This window comes from Staurois parvus, unplaced genomic scaffold (genome assembly GCF_062004578.1).
Source record: "Staurois parvus isolate SC_StPar_1 unplaced genomic scaffold, SC_StPar_1.0 ptg000175l, whole genome shotgun sequence".
NCBI lineage: Eukaryota > Metazoa > Chordata > Amphibia > Anura > Ranidae > Staurois > Staurois parvus.
This window is the reverse complement of record NW_028317971.1, coordinates 8315021-8335719: the sequence shown is the minus strand read 5'-3', so window position 1 is coordinate 8335719 and position 20699 is coordinate 8315021. Positions and strand designations below refer to the sequence as shown.

Here is a 20699-nt window from a genome sequence, read left to right as displayed (position 1 = left end):
GTGCACTGCTCCTCCTACAGCCCCCCAATACTCACCTGAACCCCCTCTCGATCCAGTGATATGCACGGGAGTCTCAGCTGTGCCGTGTCTCTTTCTCCCCCCATTGGCTGCGACACAGCAGCAGGAGCCTTTGACTCCCACTGCTGTCAATCACAGCCAATGAGGAGAGCGTGGGGCGGGGCAGAACCGCAGCTCTGTGTGTATTATGGACGAAGAGAGCTGGCTCGGGAGTGAGCAAACACCAGTGCCCCCATAGCATTTGGCTTGCTATTGAGGGCATTGATCAAGGGGCAGAAGCGTCAGCAGGGGGCTCAAAAAGAGGATCAAAACCATTGCACAGAGTAGGCAAGCATTAAATGTTTGTCAACCCCCCCCCCCCAAAAAAAAACCCTTTAGTAACACATTGAGTAGAACAAACATTAATAAAAAAGGCCAACACACAAAGATAAGAAAGTAGTCCAGTTTATTAAACAGACACACTTTTCGCACAAAAAGACTCATATCTCAGAAAATAGGTCTGATAAAAATCACTATTAAAAATGAGAAAAAAAATTCCACTTCCAAAATATATACATATATACAAATCTGAGTTACACAAACATACCTTTCAGATTCAAAGTACATATGCAATCAAAATTTACCATAATACAACAATCAAGTCATTCACAAACCAAAACACATTCTGGAATAAATGGACAATGCAAGTATAATTAATGGTAAACATACTGAAAATTTTTACTTGCATAGTGGCCACTATGTAATTCTTCAATCGCAGTTATACAAAAAAAAACCAGAACATTTCCTAGGACATTCAGATAGTATTGTTGCAGCACAAAAACCCAATACAAAACTCATTTCTGTACTAGATATAAACAGAAAATATCCTAGATTGTACGCTCCAAGGAACAGGGCCCTCAAATCCCTCTTGTATTGAACTGTATTGTTTCTGTATTGTGTCCCGTTTTGTTGTAAAGCGCTGAGCAAACTGTTGGCCCTATATAAATCCTGTATAATAATATGAAGTAATTCAACTCAAGTGCTAGTCTAGAGGTCATTAAAGTATATGTTCAACCAAATTTTTTTTTTGAGATTTTATATAGAGTGGAGGATTAGAACTCACCAGGTGTTACTTCTGTCCGGAGTTTCAAATTTATCCTTACTAACCTGGAGACAACACTTTAACCAGATAAGTATTAAGGAAAAAAATTTAACAGCAGAGTAGGGAAAGGTTTGAACTTATATCAGCATTTTATTGCTGTATGTCCCTGTTGCAGATTTCCTCTCATTTTCTGTCTAGTAAAACAGATGTTACCAAGAAAACAAGTGAGGGGAAATCTCTCTAGTGGACCCCCAGATAGCCACAAAACCCTGACAGGGGTACTAATCCTTATAGTTTTGGCTTGACCTATACTTTAAAAAAAAAAAAAAAAAAAAAAAACTTAGCTCAGACTAAAATTTACATTTTCCAGAAATCACCTTTAATATTAAATAGAAATATTAAAGAGAGGGCATTAGTGGCTATATCATATCCAAAAGGTGCTGTCATAGTTTAAATACTTTGAACATTACAAAACAAACTTTACATTACAGAACCTTAATGTAGTAACAAAAAACAGTTACAATAATAGCAAAATTCATTCATAGAATGCAAGACTTCACATATTTAAAAACACCATCCCAGTCAAGAAATAAGTATGGTATCACGTGTTCCATATATCACATGCTTTATTCACACTGCAAGATGTCCAACAGGTTTTGCATGCTCTCATGCTTCATCAGGGCAGCAGTGAAACAGAGGATATGCATTTTTCCTGAAAGTGATTTAATCAGATCTCTTTCGAATTGGACATTTTTGGATGGTTTCTACCCTTATGGAATCTGAGAACTGGTTCTAGAGAAGTTTAATGGCTTTACAATAGGTTATCAGAACATTAACCACTTGCCTACCGGGCACTTCTACCCCCTTCTTTACCAGGCCAATTTTCAGCTTTCAGCACTGTCGCACTTTGACAATTGCGTGGTTATGCAAGATTGTACCCATATGAAATTTTTATAATTTTTTCTCACAAATAGAACTTTCTTTTGGTGGTATTTAATTGTCGCTGGGTGTTTTACTTTTTGTGCTATAAACAATAAAAGTGCAAAAAAATTTGAAAAAAAAAAGTTTCTTTGTTTCTATTATAAAATTTTGCAAACAGGTAATTTTTCTCCTTCACTGATGTGCGTTGATGAGGCAGCACTGATGGGTACTGATAGGCAGCACTAATGAGGTGGCATGGATAGGTGGCACTGATGATGGGTACGGAGACAGCACTGATAGGTGGCACTGACTGGCATCACTGCTGGGCACTGACGGCCGGCACTGCTAGGTATTGACTGGCAGCACTGTTGGGCACAACTGCTGGGCACTGACTGGCACAACTGCACTGGTGGGCACAGGTAGATGGCACTGGTGGCCACAGGTAGGTGGCACTTCTGGATGGCACTGCTGGGCACAGGTGTGTGGCACTGCTGGGTGGCACTGCTGGGCACAGATCATCAGGGCACTGATCATCAGTGCCCTGATGATCGGTGCGGATCCCTGCTCTAACAACTGCCGGTTCTCAGCAGTACTTTCCTCACGATCTGACAGCGTGAGGAAACTGCAGCCGAGAACCGGCAATTGCATTTCCCTGTGATCAGCGTGTCATTGGACACGGCTGATCACGTGGTAAAAGGCCGATGTGATTGCCTTTTACCACATAACGTGATCAGCTGTGTCCGTAGGACACAACAATCACAGAGATTGCCGGGGGCACGCAGGAGAGCGCGTTCTGGGAGGACGTCATATGACGCCCTCCCAGAACTGGCCGGCCGCAGTGTAGCCGTCATTTGGCTATCTGTGGTTGGAAACTGGTTAAAGAATATGCCTATTATCCATGTCACTACGGTCCTGATGACATATGGGAGCACGCAAAACACTTTGACCATCTTGCAGTGTGAATAAAAAAAAATGTGTTTTGTGGAACACATATGCTATATATGATGTTTCAGAACACCTTCCAAGTCATGAAATAAGTATGTAGTACAAGTGTTTTACATTATATGAATACATTTTGCCATTTTTGTTATTTTGTTTGTTTTGTTAGTATATCTGCTCTAATATTCAATACAAGAAGAAAGAGGCTATTCCTGGAATAAACTGCAAACTTAGTTTGCGAATACATAGTTTTAAAAAATTACCTGCCGAGGCATCCAACATGGAGTTCACCTAGTATGTTCACAAAGCGCTCACAGCTTCATTTATTAAAAGCGTTGGCACTATGGACTACTGGGCCTCACGAACACAAATCACAACAGACTCTTGATGCAAGGAAGCCTGCCATATTTCTATATACCGACAGTCATTTGTTAAAACCCTTTACAAGTTGTCAGTGAATTAAATTTGAAGGCATCTGTTGTGATCCTGTAGAGGATTCTGAACATAGAGGATTCTAAAAATATGCTTCAGAAATAAAATAGCACTATTAGTGGTTGCCAAAAATCCATAATATATTCACTCCAGATAAACCAAGGTTGACTCTCCTAAAGTTTGGGAAAAAAAAAAATGAAAACTGTAAAACACAAGTGAAACCACTGCATGATATATATATAACAAAAACGCAAAAAACCTTTAATGCACACATTATAGAACACAAGAAATAGAAATGTTTTACTATGTACACTATGTACACAATTAAATCTAGGTTTTGACTGTTATAGGCTTGAGATGCAGACATGGGGTCCAGTCTGCACTTGACAATCTGACTTAAAGGTTTCAAATCTGCCATGGTGAATCACCAGCAGTATTCCTCGGAGTGTTTTCTGCCCAATGCTGCATAGAACACTCCATGACAGGAGTAAAGGTCATGTGACCTGACTCTCCTGCCAGCACTTTTTTCCACATTTAAATGAATGGCGCTTCAGTTTCTTTGGGTTTTTGAAACTCGCGAGTTCTAAACGAGGAATTTTGACTTAACCGTAAATTCCATATCCAAGTACAGTACACAAGCAACTTATTCATACATCATGGATTATAGGCTTGTTCATTCAGGTGACTGGACACTGTGCAAGCTTTTGAGGACACATCCCATGGTCAGCTCCCCTATAATCCTACCTCGATCTGAGAGTTCTCAGTTTTGTCGCAAGCAATGCAGATTAACAAGGAGAGTGGCCTGCCTCCTGTACTGTACTCCAAGATATGGAATTTACAGGCAAGTCAAGTTTCCTCTCATTACATATTTTAACGCAATAACTTATGTGGGATTTGACTTTTAGTGAATTGAGCCCAATGTTTTTAAAGCTCAACTCAGGGCCCCATGCTTCTCCCGAAACCAGCCCCCTCCTTGTGGTTCTGCTAACTGTAGGTAATGTTTTTGCTTTTAAAGCCTTCAGGCCAGTCTTCGCCTCTTCTCCAAACTGGGCACTCCCTACTGATGCAGAAAGTTGCACTGCTCAGATGTATGCACCAGTCTCACTAGTATACTATAAAATGAAAGCACAGCGGTGACACCCCTTTACGTAGCAGGGCCTTGATGTTCAGCAGTCACTCAGTTTTCTAAGTTAAAGCAGAACTAAACTCTCTCAATCAACACAGACTATTTTTAATCCTAATGCTACCAGAATTAGTAAATACAGTAGATAGGAAAGTAGATCATATTTTCTGGTTTTAAATCTTTTCTTCTCTTCAGGTACTTCCTGGTTTCCAGGTTTCAGCAAAAATTTCATACATCCAAGAAGAGTTCAGGTGGGGTTTTCTTAGCTAAGCACATCCTCCTGCATGCAGGCCTGGCCTAAGGGCAGATGAATTCCAGGAAATAAATGATACATTAATCATCTGCCCTTACTCAAGATGGCTGTAGTCATAAATGCTAGGGAGTGTTTTTCAAAGTGATTTCTTTGCAAAATAAAGCACGGGACATAGATGGATGAGGGAGTTTGTTTTGAATAATTATAAATTAAATTTTCAATTTGTGGTGCTCAGATTCGGTGTAGTTCCACTTTAAGAAATGCTGGGATACAATCAAACCAGAAGACAGAGGACATCTTGTAGTCAAAAAGAGGTACAGTGGTAACTGCTCAGGATTAAATAGGAACTTCACCCAAAAAAGTAAAAATAGCAGCTACAAGGACTGTGGTGGGGGTTGTTGCAGACTAAGTAAACATTAATTTTTTACTTTAGAGAAATAAGGAAGTGGGAGAAAATTCCTGAAGGGGTACTTGTTACCCAGAAAAAACAAAAAAAAAAACAAAAAAACACCCACCTCCAAAAAATTAGCTGTAATTAACAATAGGTGCACCAGATGGGCACCAATGAGACGACCCCCAAAACAGGAATGGTTTTACAGGAGAGAGGCCACTGGCATTTTTTCCCCCTACTCATTTTCTGACTGTTTTTCACTAGTTTTGCATTTGGCTAGTGTCGGTGTCACTACTGGTAGCATGAGGCGATACCTGGACCCTACAGAGGTTGCACAGGTAGTCCAACTCCTCCAGGATGGCACATCAATACATGTCATTGCCAGAAGCTTTGTGGTGTCACCCAGCAGCATGAAGGAGATTCCAGAAGACAGGCTGTTACTCCAGGAGAGCAGGACAGGGCCATAGAAGGTCCTTAACCCATCATTAGGACTGGTATCTGCTCCTTTGTGCAAGGAGGAACAGGATGAGTATTGCCAGAACCCAATAAAATAATCTCCTGCAGGCCACTGGTGTGAATGTCTGACCAAACAATCAGACTTCATGAGGATGGCCTGAGGGCCCCGATGTCCTCTAGTGTGCCCTGTGCTCACTGCCCGGCACCACAGAGCTTGGCATTTGCCATTGAACACCAGAATTGGCAGGTCCGCCACTGGCGCCGTGTGCTTTTCACAAATGAGAGCAGGTTCACCCTGAGCACATGTGACAGACATGAAAGGGTCTGGAGAAGTCGTGGAGAAGGTTATGCTGCCTGTAACCTCATTTAGCATGCCCGCTTTGGTGGCGGGTCAGTGATGGTCTGGGGAGGGATATCCATGGAGGGACGCACAGACATCTACAGGCTAGACAATGGCACTGACTGCCATTAGATATCAGATGAAATCCTTAGACCCATTGTTGGACACTAAGCTGGTGCACGACAATGCCCGGCCTCATGTGGCAAGAGTATGCAGGCAGTTCCTGGAGGATGAAGGAATTCATACCATTGAATGGCCCCACACTCGCCTGACCTAAATCCAATAGAACACCTCTAGGACACCATCAGTCGTCTCATTAGGAGCATTCTCCAACATTGTCAGGCATGCATACAAGCACGTGGGGGCCATACAAACTGCTGAGAACTATTTTGAGTTACTGCAATGTAATTTCAGCAAAATGGACTAGCCTGCTGCATCATTTTTTCACTTTGATTTTCAGGGTGTCTTTGAATTCAGTCCTTTGTAGGTTGATAATTTTCATTGCCATCAAACGATGGGGCATCCTTACATTCCTAACATTACTCAGTCCAAATCAGTATAGATATCTAGCATATTTTTCCATACACCTGTTCAATTGCTTGGTAACACAAATTGCTAATCAGCCAATCACATGGCAGCAACTCAATTCATTTAGGCATGTAGACGTGGTGCACATGACTTGCTGAAGTTAAAACTAAGCATCAGATCGGGGAAAAAAGGGGATTTAAGTGACTTTGAACATGGCATGGTTGTTGGTGCCAGATGGGTTGGTCTGAGAATTTAAAAAACTGCTCATCTACTGGGATTTTCACACACAACCATCTTTAGGGATTACAGAGAATGGTCCAAAAAAATAGTATATATCGTGAGTGGCAGTTGTGTGGATGACTCAGATTTTGGTCTATATTGACATGGGGTTACTGTTGCCTTTCTATCGTCTCAAACCAGTCTGCCCATTCACCTCTGACATACATCACACACACACACTAAATGTGCACAAAAGGAGAGGAGGTCTGGGACTATGCAAAGAATGATGATGGTACACATCAAAAGCAAGTTAGGTCCCATTGACACCTGAGCGCTTTGTAACTTGAGGCTCCAAAACACTTGAGAAAAAAAAAGTCAAATATTCCCAGTGTAGATGGTTCGCATCTCCACTCCAAGTTGCGAGAAGTCAAACTGCCTTAAGCGCAAAACAAGTTCTGGATCTCATTTTGTTGTTAAAAATTGGCAGATTTGAGCATTTTTGATTCCAAAAAAATAAAATTATTATGTGATAATTTATCCCTAACCTTAACAAAAAAAAAAAATCTATTCTTAATAAAATAAACAAACCGAACAAAAAATAAATAAAATTATTAATTTTGTGTTAGGGTGTTTTATTTAATTTTTTAAGGGTTAGGGGATAATTATTACATTTATTTTATTTATTGCATTTATTAATGATTATTCTTCTTTGTGTATTATTATTAACACCCTAACAAAAAAAAAGTAAGTCCATAAAATACCCAAACCCTAATCCTAACCCCTTACCCTAGCAAAAAAAAATTTAAATAAAAATGAACAAAAAAGAAAGAACTGATGGAAAACAAAAAAAAAAAAAAAAAAAAAAAAAAGCTGTGTGTAAATGCAACAAAACATGCAAGCTATGCTCAAGTGTAAAGGCAGCCTTACTCTGTACAGCGAGAACTTTTTTCCCCTCCCTCTTTCTTTTATAGCTTTTATAGTTGACCTTTAATATACAATGAAAAATGTAGTAAAAGCTGGGCAATGGTATTCAATATGAAAATGTGCAGTCTTAAATAACCAGTTGGCTGTTACTAAACTAGATTCTATGTGTATAACAAAAAGGTTATGCTTTTGGTTATAGAACACATATGAAGTCCTTCAATTCAGAGGCGAAGGTAGAGTATAATTGAAAAGTAACAGATGCCATTGAAATGTCTATAAGGCCTCATTCACACAGCCAAATCGGCCACTGTACTTTGAGATGTTGTGGAAAACTGCAGTGGGGATCCCATGTGTGTGCAGACATCGATGGTTGGGAAGGCTGTAGAAAGCAAGGTCAGTTTCTCTGCCAGTGTCCAGAAATAAAAAAGTATAGGTAGTGATTAACTGCGCTTGGGGATAAATCATCTCTGGAAACCAGCCGTTTGCATCCAGGGGAAATAATCTGTCCTAAGCCGCAGGTAATTTCTCTGCGATTATTCCTGAACACCAGTGGACAGCTGCAAGCTTGTCATTGACTTTACAAAGTCTTCCTGGTTGCACCTCGGCTGCCGGCTGCAGTTTTCCACAAGATCTTGACGCACCATCACCAATTGGTCATATGAATGAGGGCTACTGAGTTTTCTTTAAATGTACAGCAGGATTTTCATTGACACAATTAGCATTGTAGGACAGCAACAGATGTGAATTTATCATAGTCAGCTGGGAGTCTGCCCATCTTCAAAAACAACCAATTAGAGCTGCACAGCTGTACAAATCCATATAGACTGACTACACTTACCCAAGCATCCCTGATTCTTTGGTCTTTATTATATACAGGAACATTAGTAACGTATGGCATAAATTATTCCTTCCCTTAAAATACAAAAGAAAATATCTTTAGGCAATACAAAACACAGTTTATTATTTCATAAGCTGCAGCAAGCTACTGTACAAAATGCAGACTTGCAGGTCACCTAGCAGAACCTACAGCTAGATAAAATTTGGGCAACACTTAAAGGGGGGGACCCCAAAACATTCAAGGCCTGTTCACACAGGGATCGCATGGGAATCCAAAATCCACAGCTCAACCAGATGAATTCATTCGATGCATGGAAGAAAAAAAAAAAAAAAAAAAAACAAAAAAAAAACAAAAAAAAAAAAAAAAACAATGTCAGGGTATCACTCCCCAAATGGCTTTTCTTACCGCCCCCTATAATTTCCGGATCTCAAGCTCAATAACAAAATTAATAGTGCTCACTAATCAACTCATTTTATTAAAAGAAAATAAATGCATATGCACTCACATGAATGATTAAAGACAAGCACCTTGAATACTATGGAGATCTACTGCTGCTCTCACTTACATGCTGCACCCACCGCTGCTGCTGCTAGATGTCAGAAAGCCTGCTCAGGGATGTTCACACATGTGGCCTCCCTTCTCCTCACTCCAGAATGTGCCTGGGGGTGGGCAGCACCACTGGCTCCACCAGACATGAATTTTGGTTCCCAGACAATTTTTGACCTTTATAGTGAAGGTCCAGTCAGGTGAAGACACTTCTTTGGGGCTTTGGTGGAGGACTTGTGTCACTTATCTGCACCGTTTTTTTTTTTTTTCTGCACGGATATTTGGACTTTGAGTACCAACAGTGATATCCACCTTGCAATACTGATGGTTTGTTATACATGAAAGTAATTGGTGTGAGTGATTCACAGTGGTATTCATATCCACTGTAGAGTATTGACACCGTTTTATATTGGTTGCTTTATTTAACTAGGTAACACTAAGCACAGCACTTTTGTATAACTATTCAACTAAGAAAGTGTCTTCAAAATACTGGACTGTTTTATATCTAATACTGGCTGGTGTTTGACAAGACTTGGGTTACACAAAATATGCAATACAACCTTTTGCCTACAGCAGCATGTTAAAAAAATGGAAAGCCAAGCTGATTTTGAAAAAAAAAAAAATTCTTCATAAAGTTAGACCAAAATGTATAGTGCTGCATGCATATATCCATCTCTATATCTATCCTGATTACCTATATTTTTTGAAGCCTTTAATGACAGGAGAGTACAAACACCCCCCCAAAATGACCGATGACCCCTTTCTGGAAAGTAGACAGTCTGGGGTATTTAGTAAGGCAAGGCGAGTTTTTTGAATTTGTAAATTTTTTAAAAATGGAAAATTATTTTTTTTCAAACATATGGTAATCAATGCAGTACAATGTCATCATATGACTGGTGTGGCCGTGATCAGGTATATTGACTGATGACCGTATGAAAGAAAAAAAAAAATTTTATTAAATTTTTTAAACATTTTATCTTTTTTTTCCCCCATCCAGTTAGAGTAGCTCAGTGTCACCATTGATGATCATTGTATAAGAAATGGTTTTAGCTGTCATAAAAGTTAATGAACCGCTTTGCTTGCTGGTATGATCTGTGGTTGGCTACAGCTAATCACATGGTACAGTCACAATCACAAATCAGAACAGTAAGCAAGCTGTTAATGAATGGAAAGCCATTCATGAGAGGTTGTTCACATTATTAATATGTGATTGCTATGACCAATCATAGCGATCACATGACACCCATTGACTGTAACAGTGATCTGCTGTGTCCGGTGGACACAATGGAAACACAGGAGGAGCGCTCCTAAGCTGAAGCTGGCACGATCATGTATATATACACATGACTGAGCTTGCACGTGCTGCCCTGCCGCAGTAAATGTACTGTTCGAGGCAACAAGTGGTCAACAGGTATCTGCCACTGTGGCCATGTAATGTTAGAGGTGGTAGATGACTGGATAGACTTTGCATTTAATCATTGTTTTTCCTTAACCATTGTCAAAATACTTTACTATAGGAATTCAGGGAAAACAAAAAAAAAAAAAAGTACCTTTGGCAAGTTATAAATGTGCTTCTGGTAGACCAACTCAAAATGAGGAGGATTGATGCTACTTTGATGGATGCAAAACACGTTTTCATTTGAGGTATCTGATGAGGAAACAATAGCATGAAAGTGCAATATTGTTAATAGCCAATAAAATTTCAGATATGTGTGTAATAGACATTTTGTACCAATGTAAATTTTGTTTAAAGTGGCTGAAAATTGATAAATATATAATAAAAATATATGAGCTGGATCAGCCTCACAACCCACCATTAGCAGTTTGTTTAAAAAAAATAAATAAATAAATAAAAAAAAAATTGTATAATAATGCATCATGGCTTAGGAAACACAAGGTTAGTTAGGCAGTAACTAATTTAGGCTAGCCAAAAACAGTCTCATCCTACCCTGATCAGAAACTTTGGCCACTGATAAGTACCCCTTTATAGCCCAGTAATGATCTCCAACTTGCTGGAAAATTTGTGTTACTTGGTATGAAAACTGCAAAAACACTGCTGCCATAGATCGGCAAATGTCAGAGAAATTGCTGCCAAGTAGTAAATGTAGAACAATTAATACACTTTATCTACCACTAAGAAGCACCCAAAAACAAAAATGTTATATTGCAGCCTAGTAGTTCATGAGGTGACTACAATGATCTTTTTTCAAGCCATTTTCACTCCCTAATCTTGTAAATAAGCTTTGTTTACCTGGATGGCTATGCTCACTCCTACACTGCATGGTTACTAGCCAGACTGGGTTTTGACATGTCTACCTTCGTTCAAGACAGACTAGATTGTTTTTTCTTCAAAGTGATCTCACAGGAAGCAATAAGGACACTATTTCTGCCAAGATCACATTTTTTTTAAAATTTTTCTTACACGTGGCAGGAGTCAGGGTTTGGTAAATTTACCTTTGAAAATCAATTAAACCAGGGCTTGAAAAAGCCGCTCGCCCAATGCGACGAGAAATTCCTCTGTGGCGAGCACAGATGAAGCATGGGAGCGACTGCACCTGCGCTCCAGGCCTCATTGTGAAGCAGAGCTCCGGTTTACAACTTCCGGTTTCTGCGGCACCGCCACTGAGGGGACAGGTACAGGAGAGGTCCGCTCTCCTCCGCCGAGAGGAGACACCCTCTCCACCGCTGAGGGGGACTCGAGTAACTACTGTATACATGTCGTATCGTTATAATGGAGTACAGGGGAGCAGGGATATGCATTACTCAGTAATGTATATCCCAGCTCCCCTGTACTCCATTATAGTGATATGACATGTATACAGTAATGTATATCCCAGCTCCCCTGTACTCCATTATAGTGATATGACGTGTATACAGTAATGTATATCCCAGCTCCCCTGTACTCCATTATAGTGATATGACATGTACACAGTAATGTATATCCCAGCTCCCCTGTACTCCATTATAGTGATATGACGTGTATACAGTAATGTATATCCCAGCTCCCCTGTACTCCATTATAGTGATATGACATGTATACAGTAATGTATATCCCAGCTCCCCTGTACTCCATTATAGTGATGACATGTATACAGTATGTATATCCCAGCTCCCCTGTACTCCATTATAGTGATATGACATGTATACAGTAATGTATATCCCCCCTGCCCTGTACTCCATTATAGTGATATGACGTGTATACAGTAATGTATATCCCAGCTCCCCTGTACTCCATTATAGTGATGTATATCCCAGCTCCCCTGTACTCCATTATAGTGATGACATGTATACAGTAATGATTACTGTATACATGTCATATCACTATAACTGAGTACAGGGGAGCTGGGATATACATATTGTACACGTCATATCACTATAATGGAGTGCAGGGGTGCTGGGATATACATTACTCAGTACAGTTTTATATTTTGGACTCTTTATTCTAATGTAAAACGTAATTTCATAAGCTTTAAGGAGGCGTGGTTGCAGGCGGACCTGGGCAAGGTTGGGTGGGGCAACTGGTGGAGAGTAAGGTTTGTGGATGGCTAGTAGGTCTAGACTCGAAATTTTAAGCCCCGAATTAAACATTAAAAACAAAAGTAGTAGTACAATACCAGTGGTCAGGATACTGTTCTATATTTGTAAACACTTTGATGTTATGTGATGAATATATGTTTTTAATTGAATGTTATCTACATTTATATATAGTGTATGAGGGAGGTTCAGCAGAGAAGTGCATATCTTACATAATATCCATATCCCTCCTGTGGACTACACATGGCTACTCTATATGGCGACCCATATCCTTCGTCATGCACCCAGTTGTATTTTCCAAGGGCATTGGACTTTCCTAACAGATCTACTTACACAAGCTTTATTAGCCTATTGATAGAACACAAAAAGCACACCATTTGGATAGGCTCATTAGTGGTTAATGACTACAAAATTGTTTATTTATGGAATAAATGGCATCTTTTCATAAATTCTTATGTGGATTGCTGGAGGTTCGTTGAGTTGGTTTTATATTTGTGTACATATATATCGTTACTTTTTTCCTTGGAGTTGCAGTGTCATGATTAGGGACTTCCGGAATACTGCTATTTCTTTTTCTCTCTTTCTTTCAGGGACCTTGAGGTTTTTGGTAATGTACTCAAGATCAAAATGTCCTTAGACTGAAATATTAATGCAGAGTGCCAGAACAGACCCAAGGCTGGAAACAGCTCGGGTACAGGCAACAAGTTGACTCTGCTTTCAGTGTGGTATGCACCACATCAATGAGGGTCAAAATAGTCTCCTTAAACGCATGAGTAATAGCAGTAGACTACGACTCCTCAGGGGTAACATCTAAAAATAACATGAGCAACTCATCCAGGGTAATGTCATCTGACAGGGACTTAAGCGACTCAGAATCAGAGGCTCTGCTGCCCATGATTTAGAAGCTTCTAACGCAATGGGTAAACCTGATACAGAATTTGCTGAGAACACGAGGGACACGCTTATGTCTCTGCAATCAAAAGTCAGCAAATAACTAGAAAATGAGTGATAAAGTCCTACAGAACTATAGTAAAACCTCAGCCAAGCGGACAAAAATTACCTAGCTACATCTGACAGAGCCAAAGAAAAATCTAAAAGTCAAAAAGACTAAAAAGGAGGACAATGTAATCAGGCTGAAGACATTGGTAACATCAGTAGGCATGCTGCAGGTATTCCCCAACCTATCAGCAGAATGTGAGTTGGTACAATTTGACTGTCTTCCGGTGTCTAGAATCAGATATGTTGCTGCAGAAAAGTGTTTAAGCAACATACAGGTTAGGGAAAGAGGCAAGGCAGTAGAAATGAATTGTGGTGCCAAATGACAGCGGGAGAAGAATCTCTCAACACTACAGTGGAAAAGGCCACAGAAGTTGTAGGCAGGGGCGGACTGACAACTCATGGGGCATCCGGGCAATAGGGGATCATGGGGCCCCTGTGTCCTTGCCCAAACTCAAAAAAGCCTATGAAAAAAAAAAAAAAAAAAGTACCAGGGCCATCTCATGGGGCCCCCTTCTGACCCCAGGCCCTTGGGCAGTGCCAGAGTTTCTAAATGGTCAGTCCGCCCCTGGTTGTGGGGCAGTTCACCCCTTCCACAGAAAGCTCACAAGAAACTGGGAATAATCATGACCATGGACCAATGCTTAGACTGACTGATCTACTCACTAAAGTCTTCAGAGCCAGGGCAAGGGCAGAGGCAATGTGAGCAGCTCTGGACCTGAAAAGCTCTCCACAGGCAAACAGAACTACATCTGGAAAGCACCCACACAGAACCCAGTGCCCAAAAGGTCACTTTCAGGCTACCTCTGCCAAGTTCAGTAGAGCTGAGCATAACCATACCAGATGGCTGCAGACTGGAGGTTAAAACTCCAGCACCGGTGTAGAGAAGACTTGATTAAAGAAAATAAATGGAAAAAAAAATCCCCACAAAAAAAAAAAAAAAAAAAAACCCCAAAGTCTAATGCAGAACTAAACTCTCTAAATCAATATTATCTATTTTAACTAGGAAAAATGTGTGAAATAAAAAATAAAAACATCTATACACACCTATATGGTTGCAGGATTGGTTCAAAGCTGCTGCTGTTTTTTGGCAGCTCTAGGGACCGCAAAGTGATGAATCACATGACCACCAAATTGCTCAGTTCTCTTTCGGCTCTGAGCAGACAGCAGTAACTTTTAGTCACTGATCTCTGCTCAGCCCCTCCAGTGCTCACTGGAGCAACGGGCTGGGGATGAGAATAGTTAGCTCAGACCCTCAGCTGTGTGCTGAGATGCTGAGGCAGCTGCTGGTCAGGCATCTGGGTAGCTCCTCAAATGCACAGAGCAGACCCAAATCTCCTCTTTTGGGGGTACCCCACTAGTGCTCTCCACTCCCTCTTCTGTGTCTGCCTACATTGCAAGCAGCATGAAGTGGGGGAAGATGTGTGGGCTGTGCACGTCCAGAGTCAACGCAGCTTGGCCTCGCCCCCTTCTCACAGGATTTGATTGACAGCAGGAGGAGGCACCCACTGCTGCCTGTTTTTCCTAAGAGGAGGAGGAACAAAAGACCAGCACTGGATCAAGACAGGACTGGTAAGTATGCTGGAGTGGGAGCGATGCAGCTACTAGGACATTTTTTTTATCTTAACCACTTACACGTGCAGGCTGGATAGAGAACATGTACGTCATCCAGCCTGCTCCGATTTACGGGTGCACAGAGTGCCACTCCTGTAGTAGTAGTTATGAATTAATCTCATTCGTAACAGTTCTGCTTTCTATACAACGGTGCTGTAATGGGTCCACAGCTATCACATGGTACCTGGGCCAATCAAAGCATCCTGTACATAATGATTTGCTGTAGCCAATCGCAGACCACTAGTAAGCACAGCGGTTATGAATGAAACTCATTCATGACAGTTCAAAGCATTGCTGTTACAATGTGACATTGGTGATCCTGAACTACTCTGATGAAAGGAAAAAAAAAAAAAAGGTAAGTTACAAAAGTTTTGTTAAAATACCATTGCCAGTCAGTGTCTGTGATAACCACCACAGCAGTCATATGACGATGCTGTACTGCGCTGGTGACAGTGTGTGAAGAGGAAAAAAAAAATAAAAAAAATTTAAATTTTTTCATTTTCCAAACAAATTGCAACATGGGGGATATTTGTACTGGCTTCTAGTAGTTTGCAAAATGTCCTGTGTTCATGAGGCTTAAATGCACAAGGAATAATTATGCTTATTTTCAAAACACGCAACTTCCATTTGTGTAGACGTTGGCAAAATTACATATTCCTACCTGGTTTATCAGGCGTCTGCACAAAGTGCTGTGAGGTAAATGTTTTTCCATTTGGATACTTGGGATGGGCAGGTAGGCGAGAGTCAAAATATGTGCAAAAGACATGAATGAGTATCTGAAAATGTAGAATAGAAGCCGAATATCTTAAAAAATATATTGTAAAAATGGAACACATGAAAGGAACTATACACTTCATGACAACAGAGACACCTAAAATGAAATATGAAAGGTTAAAAAAGGAATATACACCTTGACAATTTGTCTCACTGAGATGGTATGCATAGCTACTACTGTCAAAAGAATACATTTCAGTCATTGCCATAAATAGACCATTATACCAGTTTTCTGATATTTTAGAATTTTCTACAGCAGCGAAATAAACTTATCAAAAAGAACATATAAATAAACTACACAACATACTGCAGAGTCCGTGGGAAGGTCAGTATCCCATTTACGACCTTTAAACGCTCCTCCTCCATTCCATCGGAATGAGCTCATGCACCCTCCTTGAGAAAGATCTGGAAAACAAAAAGATCCTTTTAATAAAAAAAATATTGTAAAAGCTCATTCTTTTGAGAAATATAAAGTATATGTCTCACAAGGAAAAAAAAAAAAAAAAAAGGATGGGGTTTTTGGTTTACCTGTAACAAAGTTCTTTACCTGGAACATATCACAATACACAGCGCATCATTGGATGCTGGCAAAAAAACAGGAATTCGCCTCGTAGGCATAACCCCTCCACATTAGCAAAGGCTTCAGTTTTTGCAGCAAGTCATGTATCACGATGGATTCCGTGAAAAGAATTTTACAGGTAAACCACAAATCCTCTCTCATACATGAGAGACAGAGCATTTTCATATCCATTAGAATAGGGATGTTCCAAAGCTGGCCGCACCAAGCGTCCAGGAGATTCGTTTCCTGCATCACACACTCCTGCCCTTTCCGCATCGGCTTCCAGGATCTTTACAGGACGACGTCCAGGGTGGCATGCCTTATTATACTTCACTTCTAGTGAGTTGCCATTGTTTTTACCTTGCAATAAAACTTACCTTCTAATGCTGCACTTAGTCTGGCTCCCCTCTCCTCTCTTTCCATGTTCCAAAGCAAAGAATATGAGTGGAGGGCAACATGGCAATTGGCTCCAACCAACTAAATCAAAACAGGTTAGAACCTCAAACAGCAGCCTGCAAAATACGCCAACTAAAAGATAGTATCCTCAAGGTGTTCCCTCACATGTCAATCAAAAAAGAGGCTCAACAGGACAGCGGCTAGCAGGTGGGCTATTTATTACAATGAAGGTAAGGTAAATCAATAGAGTGTACAGGGCTTGTCCAATCCAATTTCAGCCATATAAATGACTAATCTTGTTGGGGGGGGGGGGGGGGGGGGGGAGAAGAAATGGAATACAAATAAAACATGCAAGTCTCTTAACCACTTGCCTACTTGGAACTTCTACCCCATTCGTGCCCAGGCCAATTCTCAGCTTTCAGCGCTGTCGCAATTTGAATGACAATTGCACGGTCATGCAACATTGTACCCATATGAAAGGTTTATTTTTTTCACACACAGCTTTCTTTTGGTGGTATTTACTGTATTTTTCACTTCATAAAAAAATGAGGGAAAATGTCTGTGTGTCTTATGGAACGAATATGGAGCAGCCGGCACGGCATTCCCGCCGCCTTGTTAGAATACCGGGCCGGCCGCTCGGCTCTTCTGTGCAGCAGAACCTGCAGACCTCCAGCTGTCCCACTTGTTCCCTGGTTCAGTGGTGTCCTCACTATCTTCTCTCCCCAGCTGGGTGCCAACTGCGCATGTGCGAGAAGCACTGCACTTTGTGAATGGCCCTGTAGTCTTCTGGGACCTGTCATGTGTCCCAGAAGACTATAGGGAGAGAGGGGGGAGGACAACTCTGTGGGAGCGGGTGCCCATCAAATTTGGGTACCCGCTCCCCAAAAGGTCCGCAGTCTCTGGTCATCTCCTGTACTAGGTCTGCAGTCCATTGGTTCAGTATTTTTTTCTTGTAATTTTCCTCCTCTAAAACCTAGGTGTGTGTCTTATAATCAGATGAGTCTTATGGAGCAAAAAATACGGTAATCGCCACTGGGCGTTTTATTTTTTGCACAAAAAAGCAGCAAAAACATTGGAAAACAACATTTTGCAAACAGGTAATTTTTCGGCTTCACTGATGTGCGTTGATGAGCCTGCACTGATAGGCAGCACTGATGGGCACTGATGAAGTGGTACGGATAGGCAGGACTGATGAGGTGGCACTGGTGAGGCACTGATCTGCAGCAATGATGGTCACTGATGGGTGGCACTAACTGGCAGCCCCGACTGGTGGCACCGATTATCTCCTCTGTGACAGCGTGAGGAAAGTTCTGCCGATAACCGGCAACTGCATTTAACTCCGTGATCTGCTGTGTCGTTGGACACAGCTGATCATGTGGTAAAAGGCCGCTGTGATTGGCAATTTACCTAAATCACGTGATCAGGAGATTGCAGGAGGACACAGCGTTCACAGAGATTGCCAGGTGCACGCCTCTAAGGGTGCACAGGACGATGTCATATGATGCCCTCCCAGAACTGGATAACCGTGCTGTAGACGTTATTCAGCTATAGCGAGGTTACCAAGTGGTTAAGGCCCAACCTTGCCAGAGAGAAGTATGATACTTAATTCTGTAAGTGTGAATTACGGTTATCTTCCCTTTGATCACTTGAAAAAAAATTATAGGAGGTATAGAGGCCAATTGGAAATTATTCATGCAAGTGGTTCTTTGTTTGCCAGGAATTGTGGCTGAAACTGGTGTCTGTACCATTTAGTAACTACAGTATGTGCTTGATATTTAATCCATTTGAAGGCGCACCTTTATTCTGATGGGGGAAGACAACTATTCACGTCTATAAATTTTGTCCATGTGATCAAAGGGAAAATAATTCTGTAAGTGTAAATTACTGTTAAAGTGATATAAAGTTTTTCTTTTTTAAAAACAAACGTTATACTTACCCTGCTCTGTGCAGTGGTTTTGCACAGAGCAGCCTGGAGCCCCCTCTTCTTGGGTCGCCCGACGGCACTCACAGCCCCTCCCTCCTGCTAGGTGCCCCCAGAGTAAGCAGATTGCTCTGGAGCTACCCAAGCACGTGTGCTCCTGAGCCATGGCTCAGGCTCACCCCCTCCCTCTCCCGACTGGCTCACTGGCTATGACCGACAGCAGCAATGGCTCCTGCTGCTGCCTCAGCCAATCAGGAGTGAGAGTGCCCAGAGAGCAGAGGCTCTCATGGACATTGCTGGATCGAGGAGGCTGCTTAGGCAAGTATTGGTGGGGCCTGCTGCTGTACACAGGTGGTTTTGTACCTTTATGAATAGAATGCAAGAAGGTAAAAAAACCTTGAGCTTTTAGAACCACTTTAAGTATTAAGTTTCTCTCTAGCAAGGATGGACCTTGGGAGACTTGCACGTTTTATTTCTATTCCATTTCTCTTTCCCCCCCAAGAAGATTAGTCATTTATATGGCTAAGATTGGATTGGACAAGCCCTGTAAGCTCTATTGATATAACCCTACCTTCATTGTAGTTTACAGCTACAGTCCTCTTGAGCCTCTCGATTAGCATACGAGTGAACACCAGGTTCTTTATAGGAGTTTGATTATTGAAATGTGGTTTTTGGCATTATGTTTTTAGATATTACATATGGTTTATAACAAATGTTCTCTTAAATAGGCCACACTCTAATCCTGTATGAAGGTCCTGAGGAAGCAATCAAGCTAAACGAATTGACCTCTTTGGAATTAAAAAAGGAACGAACATTTTCACGAAGTAATGACCATATTTTTGTGGGGTTATTCCCCAAATAGTTTTAATGATATATTGTATTATATTATAATATATTGCATGCGTATGTGATTCCTAATCCTGTAATAAAAATATTGATTTTATAAAATATTTGGTGTTATGCCAGTACCAGTAAAGTCTAAAATTTTTGATGTTTTGAAATATGTATGCAGCAGTAGGCAACCTTTCAGAGGTTGAGGTCTACCTGGACAACATGAAGTAAAGCACCCCCAGGGGACAGTAGTGTCCTCTGTCCTCCTTTACATCAGCCCCCACTGTAGTGTCCTGTACCCCCCCCCCCCACCAACAGTGCCTCCTAAGCACACACACACACACACACACACACACACACACACACTTTCCTTCATATCACTCACACACAAGCACGGGTAGCACTTCATATCAGTCATTGTGTGTACAGCAGAGCAGAAGACGAAAGTGCTGGGTGGAAGGTGGGAGCAGGAGCTGCCAGAGTTGATAATACTAATCTGTTGACTGGTTTCTAGGACAGCCTAGCAACCAATCACTGAGCAGCATCCGCCCCCCCACCCAGCACTATGCTGCCTCCTGCTCGCCTGGTAACATGAGAGCGGCAGAGGCTTGGGGGGGGGAGCAGAACAGCGGTCACGATCGTCCTGTAAACTCCCCATGGTCGACCGGTCAATTGCGATCGATGGGTTGCCGACCCTGCACCAAGGCAAGCAAGATTAAGGTCAACTGCCTTATTAGAAATACCTTTCCATTACAGACAACTAAAATGCAAATTATGTACACGTTTTATAATAGAACAATAATTTTACCTTTAATTCGCTCAAAGAGATATTCCTGATTTGGGGTGATGTCCAAATACTGCACAATGGGATTTAATGTTGGGATAAGAGAGGCTTTTACCAGAGCTGCTTGTTTTAAACTGGTAATGCTGGATTCTGAAAAATAAAAATAAAATAAATTATTAACTGGTGCCTACTTGAAACTTGTTTATGTATACACCAGAGATCAGCCCAAATGAATGCACCTTTAGACCTACAATCAGCCCTAAACCTGCAATAATCATTCC

General features: G+C 41.2%; 1 protein-coding gene across 3 annotated transcripts in view; it reads right to left on the bottom strand.

Annotated features, from left to right (window-relative positions):
• Positions 1–446: 446 nt before the first annotated feature.
• TMEM209 (transmembrane protein 209) overlaps positions 447–20699 on the bottom strand; it is a 49672-nt gene continuing 29419 nt past the window's right edge. The window contains exons 10-15 of one of the 3 annotated variants that reach the window (XM_089676911.1): positions 20443–20568; positions 16235–16332; positions 15815–15929; positions 10560–10657; positions 8464–8537; positions 447–3564 (exon numbers count right to left, since the gene is read on the bottom strand). In XM_089676911.1, coding sequence (XP_089533037.1) covers positions 3507–3564; positions 8464–8537; positions 10560–10657; positions 15815–15929; positions 16235–16332; positions 20443–20568 — 569 coding nt within the window. In that variant the 3' untranslated portion in view covers positions 447–3506. The remainder of the gene's footprint in view (positions 3565–8463; positions 8538–10559; positions 10658–15814; positions 15930–16234; positions 16333–20442; positions 20569–20699) is intronic. The other 2 variants (XM_089676912.1, XR_016312656.1) reach the window with 2 other exon arrangements.